The 19330-nt window shown below is 41.2% G+C and overlaps 1 protein-coding gene across 1 annotated transcript in view; it reads right to left on the bottom strand.

Annotated features, from left to right (window-relative positions):
* The window catches only part of LOC148059123 (ski oncogene-like), a 76784-nt gene that overhangs the window by 10455 nt on the left and 46999 nt on the right, over positions 1 to 19330 (bottom strand). Inside the window, exon 2 of the mRNA XM_087780733.1 lies at positions 1431 to 1526. Coding sequence (XP_087636859.1) covers positions 1431 to 1526 — 96 coding nt within the window. The remainder of the gene's footprint in view (positions 1 to 1430; positions 1527 to 19330) is intronic.

Genomic DNA, 19330 nt, shown 5'->3' with positions numbered 1-19330 from the left:
ACTATTTTCAGATTTGTTTTAACTTCTCAAGACCTTTTTAACCTTCTTGAGATTTTTATAAACTTATTGAGATGTTTTTTTTTATACTTTTTGAGATGTTTTCTATTTTTTTTTACTATTTTCAAATCTTTTTAAAAACTTCTTGAGATATTTTTAATCTCTCCATTTTTTTTGTTTAAAAAAAAACCCCCAAAAAAACATTTTTTGATATTTCATAACTTCTCGATATCTTTTTAAACTTCTTGGGATGTTTTTAATTTCTCCCGTTTTTTTTCTTTTACTATTTTCAAATCTTTTTTAACTTCACAAGATCTTTGTTAATTTTTCAAGTTATTTAATTTCTTCTTACTATTTTTTAAACTTCTTGAGATTTTTTTCATCCTTCCAGTTTTTTTTTGTACTATTTTCTGAGATTTTTTTTTAACTTCTCCAGATTTTTTATTTTCTTCTAAAGATCTTTTTAAACTTCTTAAAATGTTTTTTTTTTAACTACTTGAGCTCTTTTTCATTCCTTCATTTTTTTTAATTTTACTATTTTCAGATTTGTTTTAACTTCTCAAGACCTTTTTAACCTTCTTGAGATTTTTATAAACTTATTGAGATGTTTTTTTTACTTTTTGAGATGTTTTCTAATTTTTTTTACTATTTTCTAATCTTTTTTTAACTTCTTGTGATTTTTTTAAAAAACTTCTTGAGATATTTTTAATCGCTCCATTTTTTTTGTTTAAAAAAACCCCCCCAAAAAACATTTTTTGATATTTCATAACTTCTCGATATCTTTTTAAACTTCTTGGGATGTTTTTAATTTCTCCCGTTTTTTTTTCTTTTACTATTTTCATATCTTTTTTAACTTCACAAGATTTTTTTTAAGGCGATTTTCAGATCTTTATTCACTTCTTCAGATTTTTTTAATTACTTCTCAAGATCTTTTTAAACTTCCTAAGTCGTTTTTTTTTTACTTCTTGAGTCGTTTTTTAACTCATTTCGCTTTTTTAAAAACTATTTTGGGATCTTCTTCCGAACTCAAGGATGAAGCTTCATGATAAGATCCTTATCTCTCTGATAAGATCCTTATCTCTCTGATAAGAACCATCACTGTGAGTCTCAGTGACTCGTCTTCCAGCCTCGGTGTGAAGATAAATGTGCGAGGCGTCTGGAGGTGTCAGTAACTGGACCTGCTTCAGAACCGTTCTGCTGGATCCTGACCTCTGCGGGGTCATCCATCACGGGGTTCCGTTACACCTCCGACTTCCATCCCGCCCAGGGAATCATTGCGCTTCTCAGTTACCCATCCATATGATAGCCGCCCCCCCCGCCTCGCCCTCGGCCCCCCGATCTAAATTTAAGCCCCGGCATCATCTGAAACAAGTGGGCTCTGATATCTCGGAGTCTCCGGCGGCTCTGCCCGAGGCGCCCTCGGCAACACTCACCTTATTGGCCGAGGACAGCGACTGCAGCCAGTCGTGGGGCTTCTCCTCCTGGAGGTCTTCGTGCTTCGGCTTCTTGACGGGAGGAGGGTCCGGCGCCTGGAACACAAGAATTTAGATTTAGTCCAAAAACTTAAGGTTTACGGCAGATTTCGCCGAGTTCATGATAAAAACAAAACAAAACAACCCATTGAGAATATGATGTGACTTAACAAAGTCATGTGACACGAGCTCCTTGGCAGATGTATTTGTTGTCTCGGCGCTAAACGTGTCATTTTTTTGGTCAATTCTTCAAGAAACATATCAAGAATTTTTAGAATTTGACTAGAAAAATGGAAAGTATTTCTTCTTCAATATTGATTTAAAATAAAAAAGAATAAAAAGGTTGCATATATATATATATATAATAAAAATATATATTATTTAGTGGAATAAAAAAATATATAATGCTTTAACTATCAAACAGGTGACTGAATATTAAAAAAAAACACAAACATTTGAATACAACACATGTGAAATAAGCTCCTTGGCAGAGGTATGTGTCGCCTCAGTGCTTTTCTTGTTAAATGTTGTGTTTATCGTGCAAGTATCGACCTTTTTAAACTTTGCTCCCTGAAAATTGTCTTAAATAATACATTTTAAAAGGATTAAAAAAAAAAGTTAATTTCTGAAAAAAAATCTTGTTTAGTGAAAAAAAGGAACTAAATTTTGAATAAATATGTAAAATATTCATGAATATATACAACATATCATGTGACATTAACTCCTTGGCAGAGGTATGTGTCGCCTCAGTGCTTATCTACTCTGTGACATAATGGTCACCGGGTCGATAAAGAGCAAAACTGAGGAATGAATAGAAAGACGATGACACAAAATACACAATATATCAAGTGAAATAAGCCCCTTGGCAGAGGTATGTGTCGTCTCTGTGCTTATCCGACTTGTTGTATCACAATCTTGACGAGTGAATAGAAAAACTATGACACAAAATACACCATCATTTAGGTGAAATAAGCCCCTTGGCAGAGGTATGTGTCGTCTCTGTGCTTATCCGACTTTTTGTATCACAATCTTGACGAGTGAATAGAAAAACTATGACACAAAATACACAATATATATGGCAAAATAAGCCCCTTGGCAGAGGTATGTGTCCTCTCAGTGCTTATCTACTCTGTGATATGTTTTCTCGGTTGATGAAGAGCAAAATTGAGGAATTAATATAAAAAGTATGACACAAAATACACAATATGTAAAGTAAAATAAGCTCCTTGGCAGAGGTATGTGTCGCCTCAGTGCTTATCTACTCTGTGATATAATGGTCACCGGGTCGACGAAGAGCAAAACTGGCGTTGAAGCTTCCACCGAGTCGGCAGAATCTCCGAGAAGAGTCACATGACCTTTAGTTTTCAAATGAAAAAATCGTTTCAGGCGACCGCGGTGAACAGAGGACAGCTGTCAGTTCGCTCGTCTCGCCGTGTCCTCGGAGAGCGGCTCGACTTACACGCAAACACGCACACGCGTGTCCCTGACACACTGGCACCGTGGCCCAGTGGTGGAAGCAGCGTTTCCCCCAAATCATCTCAAGGAGTCCCGTCGCAATCGGGCGTAAAAAAAAAGGACGTCTGCCGGCGACATCCCCCGCCGTGATGTCACGGCCACCGCCGGCGCCGCCGGTGACGCCGAGGACAGAGAAACGAAACAAACCCTTGCTTGTCTTGTTTGTGTGTGACGGACAAACACACGTGCACGCTCGCACACGCTCGCACACGCCGCCCCGGTCACCTCCTGCCTCCTCCCTTGGCAGCCTTTGAGCAAACACAGGCTGCTAGGTTTGTGCGGCTGCTGAACCGTGGGTGTGTGTAGGTGAGTTCAGCTGTGTTGTTCGGGCCATCGAGTTCCAAAGCGCATTTATCTGATGCACAGAACCGGCTTCCAGCACAACAAACTTCAGTCATTCAAGACGAAGCGAGATGTTTAAACGTGTATTGTTATTGTGTCGATAGTTGATGAAGTAGTCGAAGAAAATGTTTCTATTTTGACACAAAATTGCGTTTTGTGTTAAACTGTTCAATCGTTTTAGTCGGTGGTTCTTTGTCGCTATCCTGTAACCATGGCGACCAATGGGCAAAGTGGGGTCACATGCATCCCTTTCACTGCACTTATGTGGCCCTCAGGAGGTCAAAGATCATGCAGAACCTAACTATTTTATTTCTTATCATTGCGTTTATTCAAAAGTAGTTTCTTAATATGACCTTTGTTCGTCGTTTTTGCCTTTTACTTTCAGTATTTATTGCCCCTTAAGAAGATTTAAGTGGATATAAAAAACTATTTTGGAAAAAAAACAACAGATTAAATAAAATAAATACATTAAATACAATTTTTTGATTTTAGTTTATACTTTTAGTTTATCTAGACGGCCCCTAAAAACAGGCAATTCGTAAAAATGTGGCCCCTGATAAATAGAATTTCAAACCACTGCCGCCAGCATCGGCACCATCTGATCGAGGGCTGCCCAGTAAAAAATATATATATATACATTTTTTCTATTGATCACTACTGTGTAAAAGGTGTATTCTTATGAGAAAAAACACAGATTTTCTCTGGAAAAACATAGGCCTGTCACTCTTGACACGTCAAGATGCAAGTTTACTACAAAAATTATAGAAAAAATGACTCTCTTGCTGCAAAATAAACAGTTTTTGTCGGTGATTATATTTATTTTTACTGTTTTTATTCAGTCTGACCTTAAAATACTATTCGGGTAAAAAAAACAAAACATGATCTCGTTGGCGACACAAAGTCAAAAACGCAGGACAGACACACTGGATAAAAAAAAAAAAAGCTGGGCCGCAAAGTCAAAAAATGAGAAACAGATTAGTGGAGACGTGTCTGCAGTTGGCAGCGACGAGGAGACCGTGTCCTACATATCCAGCCAGTAAAGCCGGGGCTGTAGGTCTGTGCCTGCAGAGAGAGGCCCAGAGACGGCTGATCTCCCTCACACACACACTCACACACACACTCGCACACACACACACTCGGCTGCCCTGTGGGCGAAGTCGCTCTGCCACGTGCCCGCCCTCGTCTCGTGGATTACTGGCTGCCAGGGGTGCAGCGCTTACATCCGGCTCTCGGGACGGTGGAGAGTGTCCGGGGAGGTCGGGGGGGCCAAGAGCCGGAGTGGGACGGACGAGCTGGATCGGCTTTTTTAAGAGACATGTACTCACTGAAAAAAAATGTCCAAAGTGGAACGAACGTACATAAGAGCCATCGACACACACGGTGTTAAAAAAAAAAAAAACTCTAGGAAAATGTTATGTAATCAACTTCTAAAGTTAGTTGAGTCGAGTTGTTAACCAGTAATGTTGCTTGTACTGTAAGTGTTGTACGATACGCATCATCGATACTGTAGTAACAAGTATATATTTGTACTATTGTTGAGTACTTGACACTGGTGTTGCAGAATTTACAGACCACATGACTCTTGACTAACTACTACTACTTTCATTTGTTTTTAAAACCAAAATATGTACAAACGTCAGCTTTAAAAGCTGCTGGAGTCACTGTATCCTCTCGTCCTTAGTCATTGCTTGGATCTTAGAGGGTTTGTTGAAAGAGTCTGCTGTATCCTCTTGTCCTCAGTTATCGCTGGGATCTTAAGAGGGTTTTGTTGAAAGAGTCTGCTGTATCCTCTTGTCCTCAGTTATCGCTGGGATCTTAAGAGGGTTTGTTGAAAGAGTCTACTGTATCCTCTTGTCCTCAGTTATCGCTGGGATCTTAGAGGGTTTGTTGAAAGAGTCTACTGTATCCTCTTGTCCTCAGTTATCGCAGGGATCTTAAGAGGGTTTGTTGAAAGAGTCTGCTGTATCCTCTTGTCCTCAGTTATCGCTGGGATCTTAGAGGGTTTGTTGAAAGAGTCTACTGTATCCTCTTGTCCTCAGTTATCGCAGGGATCTTAAGAGGGTTTGTTGAAAGAGTCTGCTGTATCCTCTTGTCCTCAGTTATCGCAGGGATCTTAAGAGGGTTTGTTGAAAGAGTCTACTGTATCCTCTTGTCCTCAGTTATCGCTGGGATCTTAGAGGGTTTGTTGAAAGAGTCTACTGTATCCTCTTGTCCTCAGTTATCGCTGGGATCTTAAGAGGGTTTGTTGAAAGAGTCTACTGTATCCTCTTGTCCTCAGTTATCGCTGGGATCTTAGAGGGTTTGTTGAAAGAGTCTACTGTATCCTCTTGTCCTCAGTTATCGCTGGGATCTTAAGAGGGTTTGTTGAAAGAGTCTACTGTATCCTCTTGTCCTCAGTTATCGCTGGGATCTTAAGAGGGTTTGTTGAAAGAGTCTACTGTATCCTCTTGTCCTCAGTTATCGCTGGGATCTTAGAAGGTTTGTTGAAAGAGTCTACTGTATCCTCTTGTCCTCAGTTATCGCTGGGATCTTAGAGGGTTTGTTGAAAGAGTCTACTGTATCCTCTTGTCCTCAGTTATCGCAGGGATCTTAGAGGGTTTGTTGAAAGAGTCTGCTGTATCCTCTTGTCCTCAGTTATCGCTTGGATCTTAGAGGGTTTGTTGAAAGAGTCTGCTGTATCCTCTTGTCCTCAGTTATCGCTGGGATCTTAGAGGGTTTGTTGAAAGAGTCTACTGTATCCTCTTGTCGTCAGTTATCGCAGGGATCTTAGAGGGTTTGTTGAAAGAGTCTGCTGTATCCTCTTGTCCTCAGTTATCGCTGGGATCTTAGAGGGTTTGTTGAAAGAGTCTACTGTATCCTCTTGTCCTCAGTTATCGCAGGGATCTTAGAGGGTTTGTTGAAAGAGTCTACTGTATCCTCTTGTCCTCAGTTATCGCTGGGATCTTAAGAGGGTTTGTTGAAAGAGTCTACTGTATCCTCTTGTCCTCAGTTATCGCTGCGATCTTAAGAGGGTTTGTTGAAAGAGTCTACTGTATCCTCTTGTCCTCAGTTATCGCTGGGATCTTAGAGGGTTTGTTGAAAGAGTCTACTGTATCCTCTTGTCCTCAGTTATCGCTGGGATCTTAAGAGGGTTTGTTGAAAGAGTTTACTGTATCCTCTTGTCCTCAGTTATCGCTGGGATCTTAGAGGGTTTGTTGAAAGAGTCTACTGTATCCTCTTGTCCTCAGTTATCGTTGGGATATTAGAGGGTTTGTTGAAAGAGTCTACTGTATCCTCTTGTCCTCAGTTATTGCTGGGATCTTAAGAGGGTTTGTTGAAAGAGTCTACTGTATCCTCTTGTCCTCAGTTATCGCTGGGATCTTAGAGGGTTTGTTGAAAGAGTCTACTGTATCCTCTTGTCCTCAGTTATCGCTGGGATCTTAGAGGGTTTGTTGAAAGAGTCTACTGTATCCTCTTGTCCTCAGTTATCGCTGGGATCTTAAGAGGGTTTGTTGAAAGAGTCTACAGTATCCTCTTGTCCTCAGTTATCGCTGGGATCTTAAGAGGGTTTGTTGAAAGAGTCTACTGTATCCTCTTGTCCTCAGTTATCGCTGGGATCTTAAGAGGGTTTGTTGAAAGAGTCTACTGTATCCTCTTGTCCTCAGTTATCGCAGGGATCTTAGAGGGTTTGTTGAAAGAGTCTGCTGTATCCTCTTGTCCTCAGTTATCGCTGGGATCTTAAGAGGGTTTGTTGAAAGAGTCTGCTGTATCCTCTTGTCCTCAGTTATCGCAGGGATCTTAGAGGGTTTGTTGAAAGAGTCTGCTGTATCCTCTTGTCCTCAGTTATCGCTGGGATCTTAAGAGGGTTTGTTGAAAGAGTCTACTGTATCCTCTTGTCCTCAGTTATCGCAGGGATCTTAGAGGGTTTGTTGAAAGAGTCTGCTGTATCCTCTTGTCCTCAGTTATCGCTGGGATCTTAAGAGGGTTTGTTGAAAGAGTCTACTGTATCCTCTTGTGCTCAGTTATCGCTGGGATCTTAAGAGGGTTTGTTGAAAGAGTCTACTGTATCCTCTTGTCCTCAGTCAGGACCTGGATCCCAATGGATATAATTTTTCATTTAACTAGGAAGTAATGACTGTTGCCAGGAAGTTTAAAAAATAACAAATGCCATAAATATTTGTTAACTGTTAATTAAATGTTATTTATTATTGTTGTTTTTAACTTTATTGAAATCTAAACCATGAAAGAATTAATAAACATAAGCCTTAAAAGCTGCTGGGGTCGGAAGTATCCTCTCGTCCTCAGTCATTGTCCTGATCTTGGGGGATTTCATTGATCCTTACGCTGCGGAGGATGAAATGACTGCTGCCATCTAGTGGGCGGAGGTTTAATTGCAACAATGAAAATGTACAAACGCAATAAATATTTGCATGTAAATAAATAAATACAGTATATCTAAAAGATGAACTGTATCATTAAAAAAATAATATAATAAAAATAAGACCGAAAATAAATAGATACAAATGTTAATAAAGTACTGTTGAATACAGTATTGTGGAAATAAATATGAGTAATAAGTTTGAACTCTGGCCGTTTGTACTTCTTTTAAAAGTTTCAATACTTTTCGGGGCGTGTGCGTCACAAACACATGGTCTTCCTTTTGATCTAGGCGTGGAGAAGAACCGGGCTTCGGTTCTGACTTTGGACCCTGGATATTGGTCCAGTTGACCGGACGTTAAAAAAAAAAGAAAAGAAAAAGCTGACAAATTCTAATCTGATGGACACATGATCCCGACCCAAGGCCGGAGTCGTTTACTGGAAAACAACTATGATAAGTGTGACAGATTCAGAGCCGCTGCAGTGACAGTGTGTGTGTGTCTGTGTGTGTGTGTGTAGGTGTGTGTGTGTGTGTGCACTTTGTCTCTCCATATTATGTGGTACAGATTACACAGCATAGACAGGATGTCACACTTGTGAGATAAGGCTTTTAGATTAGCAGAGTGTGTTAGACGTGCCCAGACTGTGCGGCAACACCTCGTTGTGTGTCGCTCGCACCTCGCCGTGTCGCACACAACACGGCGTCCTGCTTTCTGAGAAGACTCGAAATAAAAAAAACTAAAAATTAAAAAAAAACTGCCAGACTCCATCGGGTTACTGCTCTCCTCGCTCACTTCCTGTCTGGAACCTCCTCGGATATCAAACAACCTTGTCAGAGCGCTGAGTGGAGGGCTTGGCCGAGATACCACTCAGGGGCCCCCCACGCATGAGAGCACGTGTGTGTGTGTGTGTGTGTGTGTGTGTGTGTGTGTGAGGGACAGGATGGGTGGAGTGACAACAGTCCACTCTAAGAGCAGTTGCACAACACTTCCTCCCTGGTGCTTGACACACTGAGCCGTGTTGACTCACTCACTTTGTTTTGCATTTCGAATCGCTAGATCCCACCGGGTGCCCCCGAGGAGCTGGGACTCTAATGTTAACAAAAAAAAAAAAAAATCTTGTGATAACTTTTTTGATACTAGTAGTTGAATTTTCCCTTTCAAAATAAAAGCGTTGGATAGGGGGCGCCAGAGTGACACGTGACCTGGGATAACCTCGCCATCTCATAACTTGACCATGAGACGAGGGTTCGGAGACGCCCGCGAGGAGAAAAGAAAGAAAAAATTCCGAGATGACAACCTTCTGAAGACTTGATCTCAGAGATTAGAAGCTGAAAATGAGGAAGTTCTTGTTTCTGCCTCCACACACACACACACACACACACACGCACACACACACACACACACACACACACACACACACCAAACAAATCCAGGGGCTTCTGTTGTGACAGACAGTCTCTGGTGAGATTAGGGAGACTCTCTCTCTCTCTCCTTCTCTCTATCTTTTTCTCTCTCTCTCCATCCAATCTGTCGGACTCATCTGCAGCCTCCTCCTCCTCCTCCTCCTCCTCCTCCTCTTCCTCCTCCTCTGTTTTTTGACTTGTCTGTCTGAGAGCGTTTCCTGTGTCGTAGATCACAGGACGTCCTCTGAGACCAGATGCAGCCCAAAATAAAATACTTGTGTTTCACTAAGACGCCTTTTTTTTGTGACACACACTGAAGATCCTCTTTTTTTATATTAGAATCTATTGAAACTAGTGTAATTGCAAAAGAAAACTACAAATTAAATGATTAAAGAACATATTTTTATTTAATCAGGAAGTTGAAAATTACTTCTTATTATCAAAATATAACCAAAATAAATAAATGAAAATGTCTATTTGAATTGTATTATTTGGATAATAGTGAATAAACATTTAACTGTCAAGAAATAAGAGATAAGTCAAATAAATACAAGATATAATGGAAAGAAAATGAGACGTTAATTAAAATGATGATTTTAACATAAATATTTATGCTAAAGTGTTAATGCTAAAGAAAACAATGTATTCAATTATTTAAAAACGTTTTTATTTAATCAGGAAGTTGAAACGAACTACTTCCTTTTAGATATTTCCAAAATATAACCTAATAATACAAATTGTAGTATTCTGAATTTTACTATTTCTCAAATAGAGAAAATTTAATAATCTAATAATATTCATATAATCAGAGGATATTACGAGAAGAAAATTTGAGATTAAAATTGAAATTGATAGCGTTTTTTTGTGCCACATGTTTGTTACTTACTCTGTATTTGAATCCATTGAAAACTTATGTTATTTCCAAAGAAAACTATGACTTTAAAATGATTTAAAAACGTTTTTATTTAATCAGGTTAAAAATAATTCCTCTAAATAATTAATTTATCCAAACAATAATCTAATAACTAAATATAATATATTGTCAAGTCATATGAAGCATGTTTTTTATGAGAATAAAAGGTAATAATTCAACTTAAATATTATTTTAGTCACGTGAAGAGGCCAGTTTTTCCTGTAGCGTGGCTTCGGTTCGACGCCTGCAGGGGCCAGACAGAAGCGCTCCAAAGGCCACCCTGTGGCCCCCGGGCTGTGTATCGCTCTGAACCTTCCTGCCTGTGACGGTGTGTAAACCGTTGACCTCACACACACACACACACACACACACACACACTCATACAGGACTAGACAAAGATGAAAGAGGCCAACAACCTGTTTTCTTTAGTCTCTCTCTTGGCTCCGCGGAGGGGAAACTCAACCGCACCCTGACTTTGACCTCACCCTGGCCTCCCTCGTGCTCAGGGGCCCACGGCGAGGGCACAGGGAGGGGCCCCTCGGCCGGAGATAAAGGGCCCCGAGCTTTGCTTACCTCCGACACATAAGCTGAGAAACAAACAGGTGTGGACAAACATGATGGCGAGACTGTTGCGCCGGAGGTGAGACGCCGGCTGTCACCTTGAGTGACGGACACTTGTTTTGCTCGACTCGCCAACATGTGAGCTCTTGGAATTTTTTTTCTTCACACGTTGACGCCGTCGGTGACTCAAAAATATGGACGAAAAGTCAAATATGAAGTAACTATTTAGGGAAGAAGTCATAATGACTTTGTGGAAGTGTTGACATGCAGAGCAGACACAAGTAAAAGTCACTTATTGTGTAACATTGTATTAAAAAATACACTTAAATATCGCAATATTATTTATTAATTTATCAATATTCAACAAAACTGTATAGATAAATATATATATATATACGTATATTTGTAAAATATTATTTTGTCTTTCAAATGACATGTTATCATATTTATTTTATGCTTATATTTCAATTAAGTGTGTATCAAATAGAATCATTCCATTTATTATTTTTCACATATTTACAATTAACATTACCGACATTTGTTCATTTTTGTGTCGCACTAAACCACCGGCGGCAGCAGTCATCGCATCCTCCGCAGCTAAAGGAACAATGAAATCCCGGCGATGACTGAGGACGAGAGGATACAGTCGACTCCAGCAGCTTTTAAAAGCTGATGTTTATTAATTATTTATTTTTTCAATAAAGTTTGTGTAAAAAATTATAATAATACATACAACGTTTAATTTACAACTGACAAATATTTTATTTACGCCTTTTTTGTGTTGCATTTAAACTTCCTGGCCGCAGTCATTACTTCAGTAGTATTACAGTAATACTCTTTCAACATATTTTGGTTTCAAAACAAACGAAAGCAGTTACGACTTCGTCATGTGGTCTGTAAACAGAGTCAAGTACTGGACAATACTACACATATATCCTTGTTACTACAGTATCACGATGTATTGTATCGTTGTCCGTGTATCGTGATACGTATCGTGTCGGCAGATTCTCGCCAACACACGCCACCGTTGGTAAGTCGACACTCGTCTCACAGGAAAATAGGAACATCAAGTCATCCTCCGTCTACAGTACAACTCCTTTGTTTTTCGGGGGTTAGACGCTAATTTTTGGCAACCGGCTCGTGCCCACATCGTCTCCCAGACCGAGGAGTTGCTCGGAACAATGAGCCTCTTGTGCCGCTCGAAGTAAACACTCGAAACGTTGTCGAGAAGCGACTGCAGTCGGAGAAGATGTCACTGGTTATTAAATATTCACTCGGATACGCTTCGAGCACTTCTGTCGCACCTTCCGGGACCATAGCAAAGGACCGCTGCTCCGAACCGAGGTGGCCTCTCTCCCCACAGAACCCCATTATTCAACCCTACCAGGGAACCATCTCCAACATTCCGTCCGACTTCAAAAATCGACAAAAAAAAACAAACAGAAAAAAAACAAAAGAACACTTTGTTTCGGCGGCTGTCGCCAAAAACAACTTGTATTCACGGAGTGATGAACGAACTGTTCTTGCGCTTCGCTCGCCTTTTTCGACCCTCTCGCAACATTCATGCGTTCGACATTCCTGCCGGACTTTTTTTTTCTTCTTCTTCGCCCGAGCCCGGTCTGCTGTGTGTCGGGGCTCTTCTGGGAAGAGTCCGTCGGGACAGTTGACCAAACAGAAAGAGAAACCAGAGCCGCCGGTGAAAGGTTAAAACGCTTATTACTCCTGATGAAACGCAAACATGACCTTTGGAGTAATGTGGTCTTCAATTATCACGCGTCTTTGGACGCATGCACTCATATACGGTTCCTCGTTTTTTTTTTTGAAGGCTTCGAGATCCAAAACACAAGCGTCAGCGACAGATCTGGAATAAAGTTTGATCAAATCCAATTCTTAGTTGGTTTTGTAACCAAAATAATTAGAAGTATTCATTGATTTTCTACCGCTTTATCCCTTATGGGGGTCACGGAGGGACTGGAGCCTATCCCAGTATCATAGGGCGAGAGGCATGGGACACCCTGGACAGTTCTAAGTTGGTTTTGTAACCAAAATAATTAGAAGTATTCATTGATTTTCTACTGCTTTATCCCTTATGGGGGTCACGGAGGGACTGGAGCGTATCCCAGTATCATAGGGCGAGAGGCATGGGACACCCTGGACAGTTCTTAGTTGGTTTTGTAAGCAAAGTAATTAGAAGTATTCATTGATTTTCTACCGCTTTATCCCTTATGGGGGTCACGGAGGGACTGGAGCCTATCCCAGTATCATAGGGCGAGAGGCATGGGACACCCTGGACAGGACGCCAGTCGGTCGCTGGACACACAAAGACACACAACCCTTCACACACACACTCCTACCTACGGACAATTTTCCCAAGTTCTCAATCAACCTCTGTATGTTTTTTGGACTGAGGGAGGAAACCGGAGTGCCCGGAGTAAATCCACGAAATCACAGAAAGGTCACAAGTTGGCTCAACCTGGAAGCGAACCAATTAGCGAATTATTAGAAGTATAAATAAGTTATTTTACAATATAAAATCAGACAAAAGGTTTGTTAGCCCTGTAATTCCATCTGGATCCCAGAAGATTTTGAAGGAATTGCCATTGTATGGTCTATAATTGTAGCTCCGTTGAGGAGCTAACAAAAAAAAACAACTAAATTGAACCCAAAAATAACTATTGTCATTGTTTATTCAACGTTTTGCTAAATAAGATCATGTAAAAACAGCTCCTTGGGGGAGGTATGCACCGCCTCTGTTTATTCAGCTTTTTTCTCTTTAAATCTAAAACAATATTAAGACAAATACTCCCCTCGCAAATAACTAAAATGCTCCCAAAAGTCCCAAAAAAAAGGAAAGAAAGCAGGTCAGGTCCCGGCCTTCTCGGCACACAGGAAAGGGAAAAGAAAGACCTGGAAGGAAGTGGAGTTAAAGAACCTCAGAAGGTAAAGTTTTCCCCCCCCGACGACATGTTTTCTCTTCGCCGCGGAACCATCGAATATGTCTCCCCGACATGGAGACTGACTAATGAGGGCAGGCGACGACGGCGAAGAGAGAGACAGAGAGAGCGAGGACTCGTAAAAAGCCTCGCCGAAGCAACAAAGATTGAAGGGAAGAAAAAAAAAAGATGGCCGTGCCAAATTTGCTTTGGCAGCCGCCTCCGTGGGAATGGTGAGTGACCAGCTCCGTATGAGGACACGGGACACGCCCACCAGCGTGAAGATTACAGGGGGGTGTAAGTAAATACAGCTGGAGGCTTCCTTCTCTCCAGGACCATGAAATATACATTTGTGGAGGTATTTTTTATTTTTTTTTCTCCCATGTGGAGCCAGAAATCACACGTGATCCGTGTACTAAAATATTCTCTTTATACAAGGGACGGTTGGCATTGATGTGCTAATGGCTACGTACAATATAATCGTCATCCTGCAACAAAAAACTTCCATTTTTACTTAATAGCTTCAAAGCTACCTTTGTTATGCTAGCTAGCGGCCATCTTTGTATGAGATTAAAATATTTATAGATTTAAATTATTTTCATTTCATAGCATCACGCTAGGCTAAATGCTACGTCTGAATAATTTCCTTTTTTCCAATTTAGTTTTGGCAATTTTGATTTGACGCACAAATGAAGGATTCATCGACAAAGTTCAAGTGGAAATGTTGTTTTTTATCAGTAAAGCAAAGCGGGGAAATCGCCCTCGCCGCTATGGTCTGAGACTGGGAATGTTTTTTTGTTTTTTTTTTTGTTGCGAGGCATCTAAAAGCAGGATAATTGAATTGGACCCATTATGTAGTCAGAGTCGCTGCTGGTGGACTAATGGATGCTGGCATTGATCTGGGCGTGGGAGCGGCGCAGACTTGGCGGCTGCTGTCGAGGCCGATACCCGAACTCCCGGGTTACGATTTCGGCGTTTGTATTAATCTTTACTTGCACTGTGACACAACATACATTCGAGGGCAAAACACTTCCGAGTAAGGAGGGGAAAAAAATGGTACTTTACTGTGTTTATCTTTTACATCAGGCTTTTCCTTGAATTTCTCGAACTCCTGTTGTGTTCTCAGTATTATCTTGATCTTTAAAGTATGTACTTTTTTGAGTATTGTTTTGATTGTTTAAGCGCTTTGTGACCCTGGTCTCGAAAAGCGCTATATAAATAAATATTACTTACTTACTTACTTACATAAACTGTGTTTATCTTTTACATTGAGAATGTATTCTTTAAAATGAAAATGTGCAACTTTTTTAAATTTGAAATGAATTCATATGGTTTGAAGAAGTACGTAGCATAAGCTAAAAGTACTTTTTAAGTAAATTAAATGTATTTCTAGGACACAAATTCATACTGATCTATCTATTTACACATTCGTTTTTGTAGCTAATAAATCGGTGCAGCCACAAGATTAAACACCAGAGATCCATGTGTGAATTAAAGGAGTGTGTGTGTGTGTGTGTGTGTGTGTGTGTGTGTGTGTGTGTGTGTGTGTGTGTGTGTGTGTGTGTGTGTGTGTGTGTGTGTGTGTGTGTGTGTGTGTGTGTGTGTGTGTGTGTGTGTGTGTGTGTGTGTGTGTGTGTGTGGAGGTATGCAGGGCGAGAGGACACATCTCTGCCCGGTGTGTAACATGCCCTGGAGGTGGAGGTTGCCGGGGAAGGGGTTAAGTCGCACGGCTGAGCAAGTGCATAAATAGCACCCGGAGGGGGTGAGCGGAGGGGCACGATGGTGGCTATAAACAAACACACACAACACACAAGAGCGCACACCCTCGGACACATGGGCGACATCGACGCGAGTCATGAAGGAAACCGTTATTTCGATTGATAAACAAGCGACACGGAAGTGACTCGGGGCGTCAAAAAAGACACACTTCCTGCGTGAGGATTAATCTGATGGGATTAAGGGTCCGGGGGGGGGGATTGATGTTGCAACATCACTGGCGTGGACTGGAGTGTGTGCCCCCCCGTAGAGTCTGGCCAAGGGTCCCCCCAGTTTTAATGACGTCGTTCGGAGCTAAGAGAGCATCGAGTGTCGGCGGCGGCGGCACTTCGCCCGAAATCCCGCCGTCAAAGAGGTAGAACGAGGGTGTGGGGTGGTGGGGGGGGGATTTAAGCTGGGGCAGGGGCTCGTCGTCAAATCCCCTCTCATCTTACAGGCATCATTACGCCGGCTAAAGCTCATCCCCGGAGCACTCTACGAGCAGGGACCGGGACACGCCGCCAATTACGGTCTTAACCTCTGCCACGACCTTTGAGTCTGTGTCAGCGAAGGCTGGCGAGGATGAGCGGCTTCACCTGCGGCGCCGCAAGGCTCGCGTTCGGATTGTGTTGCGCTTCCGAATTTAAGAAACAATATCGTCGGAGAGTCGAGGTCATAAGGGGTAGAAAAATGAACCCTTAACAGCTGTATTTTCCTGAAGTTATCATGTCTTTTGAAGGTTCTTATAGTTCCCGCGATTGTGCATTAGATGGAATCAATGCTAGCTTTATTAAGCTAACGCTATTTGGATTTCACAACAAGTGAACACTTTGTTTTCCACATTTTTAATACACTTTTAAGTTAATATATTGCTACATTTAAACATCTTTTGCCTAAGAATCAGTGCCAGAAATCACTTACTTCTATTCATTTTAAAACTATGTCCACCTTAACCACCTAAGCAATCCTTATCCTGGGAATTCACATTAGGAAATAAATGTCTAAGATAATATTAGCATTTTAGCATATAGCGAACTGTCCATCTTGTACCACGTGCGACACTATGAGAGAAAAAAAAAATGTTTTTCTCGTTCCGTCTTCCTTTTGCATCATTTTTGTTTTTGTGTTTGGAAGTTTCCATGGTGATCAAAGGACATTTGGAATCATAAAAGTTGAAGTAATTTAATCGTTCGCGGGTCACAAGATCGTAGCAGAGGAGATGAGAACATTTTTTTCACGGGCTCCACAACTCGATGAAGGTCACTTGTTACGAATCCTATTCTGAGGGCAGCGCGGTGGTTTCTCCAACGCTCGTTTCTAACCTGCTCTGTTAAGAAAAAAGTAAACGGCTCTTTCGGGACAGCTAGCTATAGCATGACGATGATCCTTTGAAGCAGAAGAGATGATCATAAAAGGAGAGCAAAGGGACAAGGATTCTTGCAGAATCCCTCAAAAGCCGCTCGTTCACAGCGGCAGTGATGTGAGTCAGCGAAGCTAAATGAGTGGCGGAGAAGAAGTTCGCCCAGCAGGCAGGTGAAGGTGAAACGGCGCTTGATGGGATAATGGAAGGTGTGAGACGCAGACTGGAGCAGAGCTCCCTCGAGGTGGTGGTGGGGGGGTTTGTAAGCGGAGCAGGTCACCGGCGAATAAATATCCTGGAGGACCGTCCAACGAACGCTTCCGCTTATAGATAATAGAGCGAGGCGGGAAATGCATGAGGAGAGAGATGTGCGGCAGGAAGGCAGTTCCTCTCTCCAGCTTTGATTATGAAACTCTGAGTTGAAAACCCTTCGTACGAGATGGTGTCGCCGCCCGGTCTGACATTTCAAACTGGCGTGGCTCCTCAGAGGTGGAAGCTAACGAGAGCGTTCAAACGCCATCCGAGAGCGGAGGCTCGGCGCTCGCGGCGCCGTCACGCCGGTCGCCTCGAGTGCTTCGGCGCTCGAGACGCACGATTATTATTTAAGTTCTGAGACTTGTCGCTTCGTTACTTAGGAGCAGACGCTTCAAGTCGTAAAATGGCAGCTTAAAAAAAAGTAGTTAATACTTAGTTAATACTTGGGTGACTTAGGTCAGTCTGTCAAACTGAGCCTGAGAAACCTGGGTGTTGTATTTGAAAAATACATGTCTCTTGTTCAACACTGACCAGAAACTGTCTCTGAAAATCTCTAAACTGGAGCTTATAATCCATGCATTTGTGTCTTCTCGTCTGGACTATTGTAACAGTTTATTTTGGTGTCTAAAGAAGAAGGAGCTTTCTGACCGGCTCTAGTAGAAGAACTCACATTTCCCCCTGATCCTTAAAACTCTTCACTGGCTGCCAGTTTCATTTAGGATCAACTTTTAAGTTCTGGTTCTTACTTTCAGAGCTATTCATGGTCAGACCTTCCATCAGTGATCTGATCCAGACTTACACCCCAGCTCGTACTTACTTACTTAACAAATAAATAACATTGAGCTAAATATGCTCAAGTTATTAGCATTTGTTACGTAACATTTATTTCATTTTTAATGATAAGAAACCACTTTTAAAGGGCAATAAACACTCACAAAGGCGGAGGAAAAAGTCCTAAAATAAAAACCGTACACATATTTAGAGAATAATGAATAAATAAATTAAAAAATGTGTCAAGTTTCCACATGACCTTTAACCTCACGAGGGCCACGTAAATGAAGTCATAGGCCCAGATGGTGCTTTGATGCTGAATTATTGCAGATATTGAAACAGTCATTAATGGAAAAAGGGACCAAAACAGAGCACGTTTTCGACGAGTCTGAATCAATGTAGTTCATAATGTTGCTCTGACCTAAGAGACAGTCAGTCCAGTGTATATATATATATATATATATATATATATCTCTGCAGTACACGAAGCTAGACGAGCGTCTCTTCACATCAGACGAGGGTTGACAGGCCGGCAGTCGAGACAGTGACTCTGACGTGACCGATAAAAAATATATATATATATAATAAACACAAGCAGGGACATCATGATTAGCCGCGTCCCTCCATTGGACGGACGGCGCTCCACGATCGAGTCCTCGCGGAAGTGGACTCGGTACTTTGACGGCGGGCACTACATGTGTCACTTGGACTCGGGGTCCCGATGCGCACGTCTGCGGGCTTGTGTACGTCTTGCCGGCTGACTGCTGTCTTGTTAGCGAGCGCTCCGGTGACGGGGAATGTTTCCCGACAGCTCGGCGCTAATGATGCTCTGCATGCCCTCCGGCCAGTTTTATTTCCTTCACGTCCATCTATTTAACCGGCAACTTGTGGAGGAACTGTCAAGGCTCGGAGAAAAACTCTCCCACCAACCTTTTTTTTTTTTCTGAGTCGACTTCTTACTGTAATGGTACTATTTAAGACGATAATAAAGAGAAAATGAAGTGAAGTTGAAAACTTCCGCCTCCAAAAATACTATAAAAAGTACATTTCAATACGACTGAACTATAGAGAATATAGATATCTGAGAATGAAATACAAATAATTAGCTATAAGACACAAATAATTCAAAATAATTGTAAAAAATGTGGCATTTATGTGTTAAACTTAAGTCAAGTTTAATTATTAATTTAATTCCATTTTTTCTTCCTACATTAAGGACATTTAGGACGTCACAGTAGTTTCCAAAAATAATGATTAACCATATAAACATATTATATTAAGAGAAAAAAAACGTTAATTAAAATAACAATAATATAATACAAGAATAAACAACAAATCAATACATAATCATATCAATTAAATTAAATTATAATAAATAAAAAACGTACTTAATTACTTTAATAAATAATGGAAAAACAAGTTATTTAGGATAAAACATAAATATAAAACAATTAGAAAATGGTGGAAATATCAGCTTATTCTTTAAAAATAAAAAGTCCTGAACAAAGTACATTGAAGAGTTGAACGAGACAGCGATGGACATCTAGTGATGGAGGGAATGATTGAAAAGCCTCCAGGAAGGCGCAGAGCCAGTCAGACTTAGTGGACACAGGGAACCAATCAATGAGCACTCCAGGTTCCCCGGGGCCCGGCGGAGAGTCGGGCAAGGTTATTGTAAATCAATGGGCTCCAATT

This window comes from Callionymus lyra, chromosome 19 (genome assembly GCF_982586985.1).
Source record: "Callionymus lyra chromosome 19, fCalLyr1.hap1.1, whole genome shotgun sequence".
Taxonomy (NCBI): Eukaryota; Metazoa; Chordata; class Actinopteri; order Syngnathiformes; family Callionymidae; genus Callionymus; species Callionymus lyra.
Note: the sequence above shows the minus strand (reverse complement) of the source record. Positions and strands in the feature narration are given on the sequence as shown.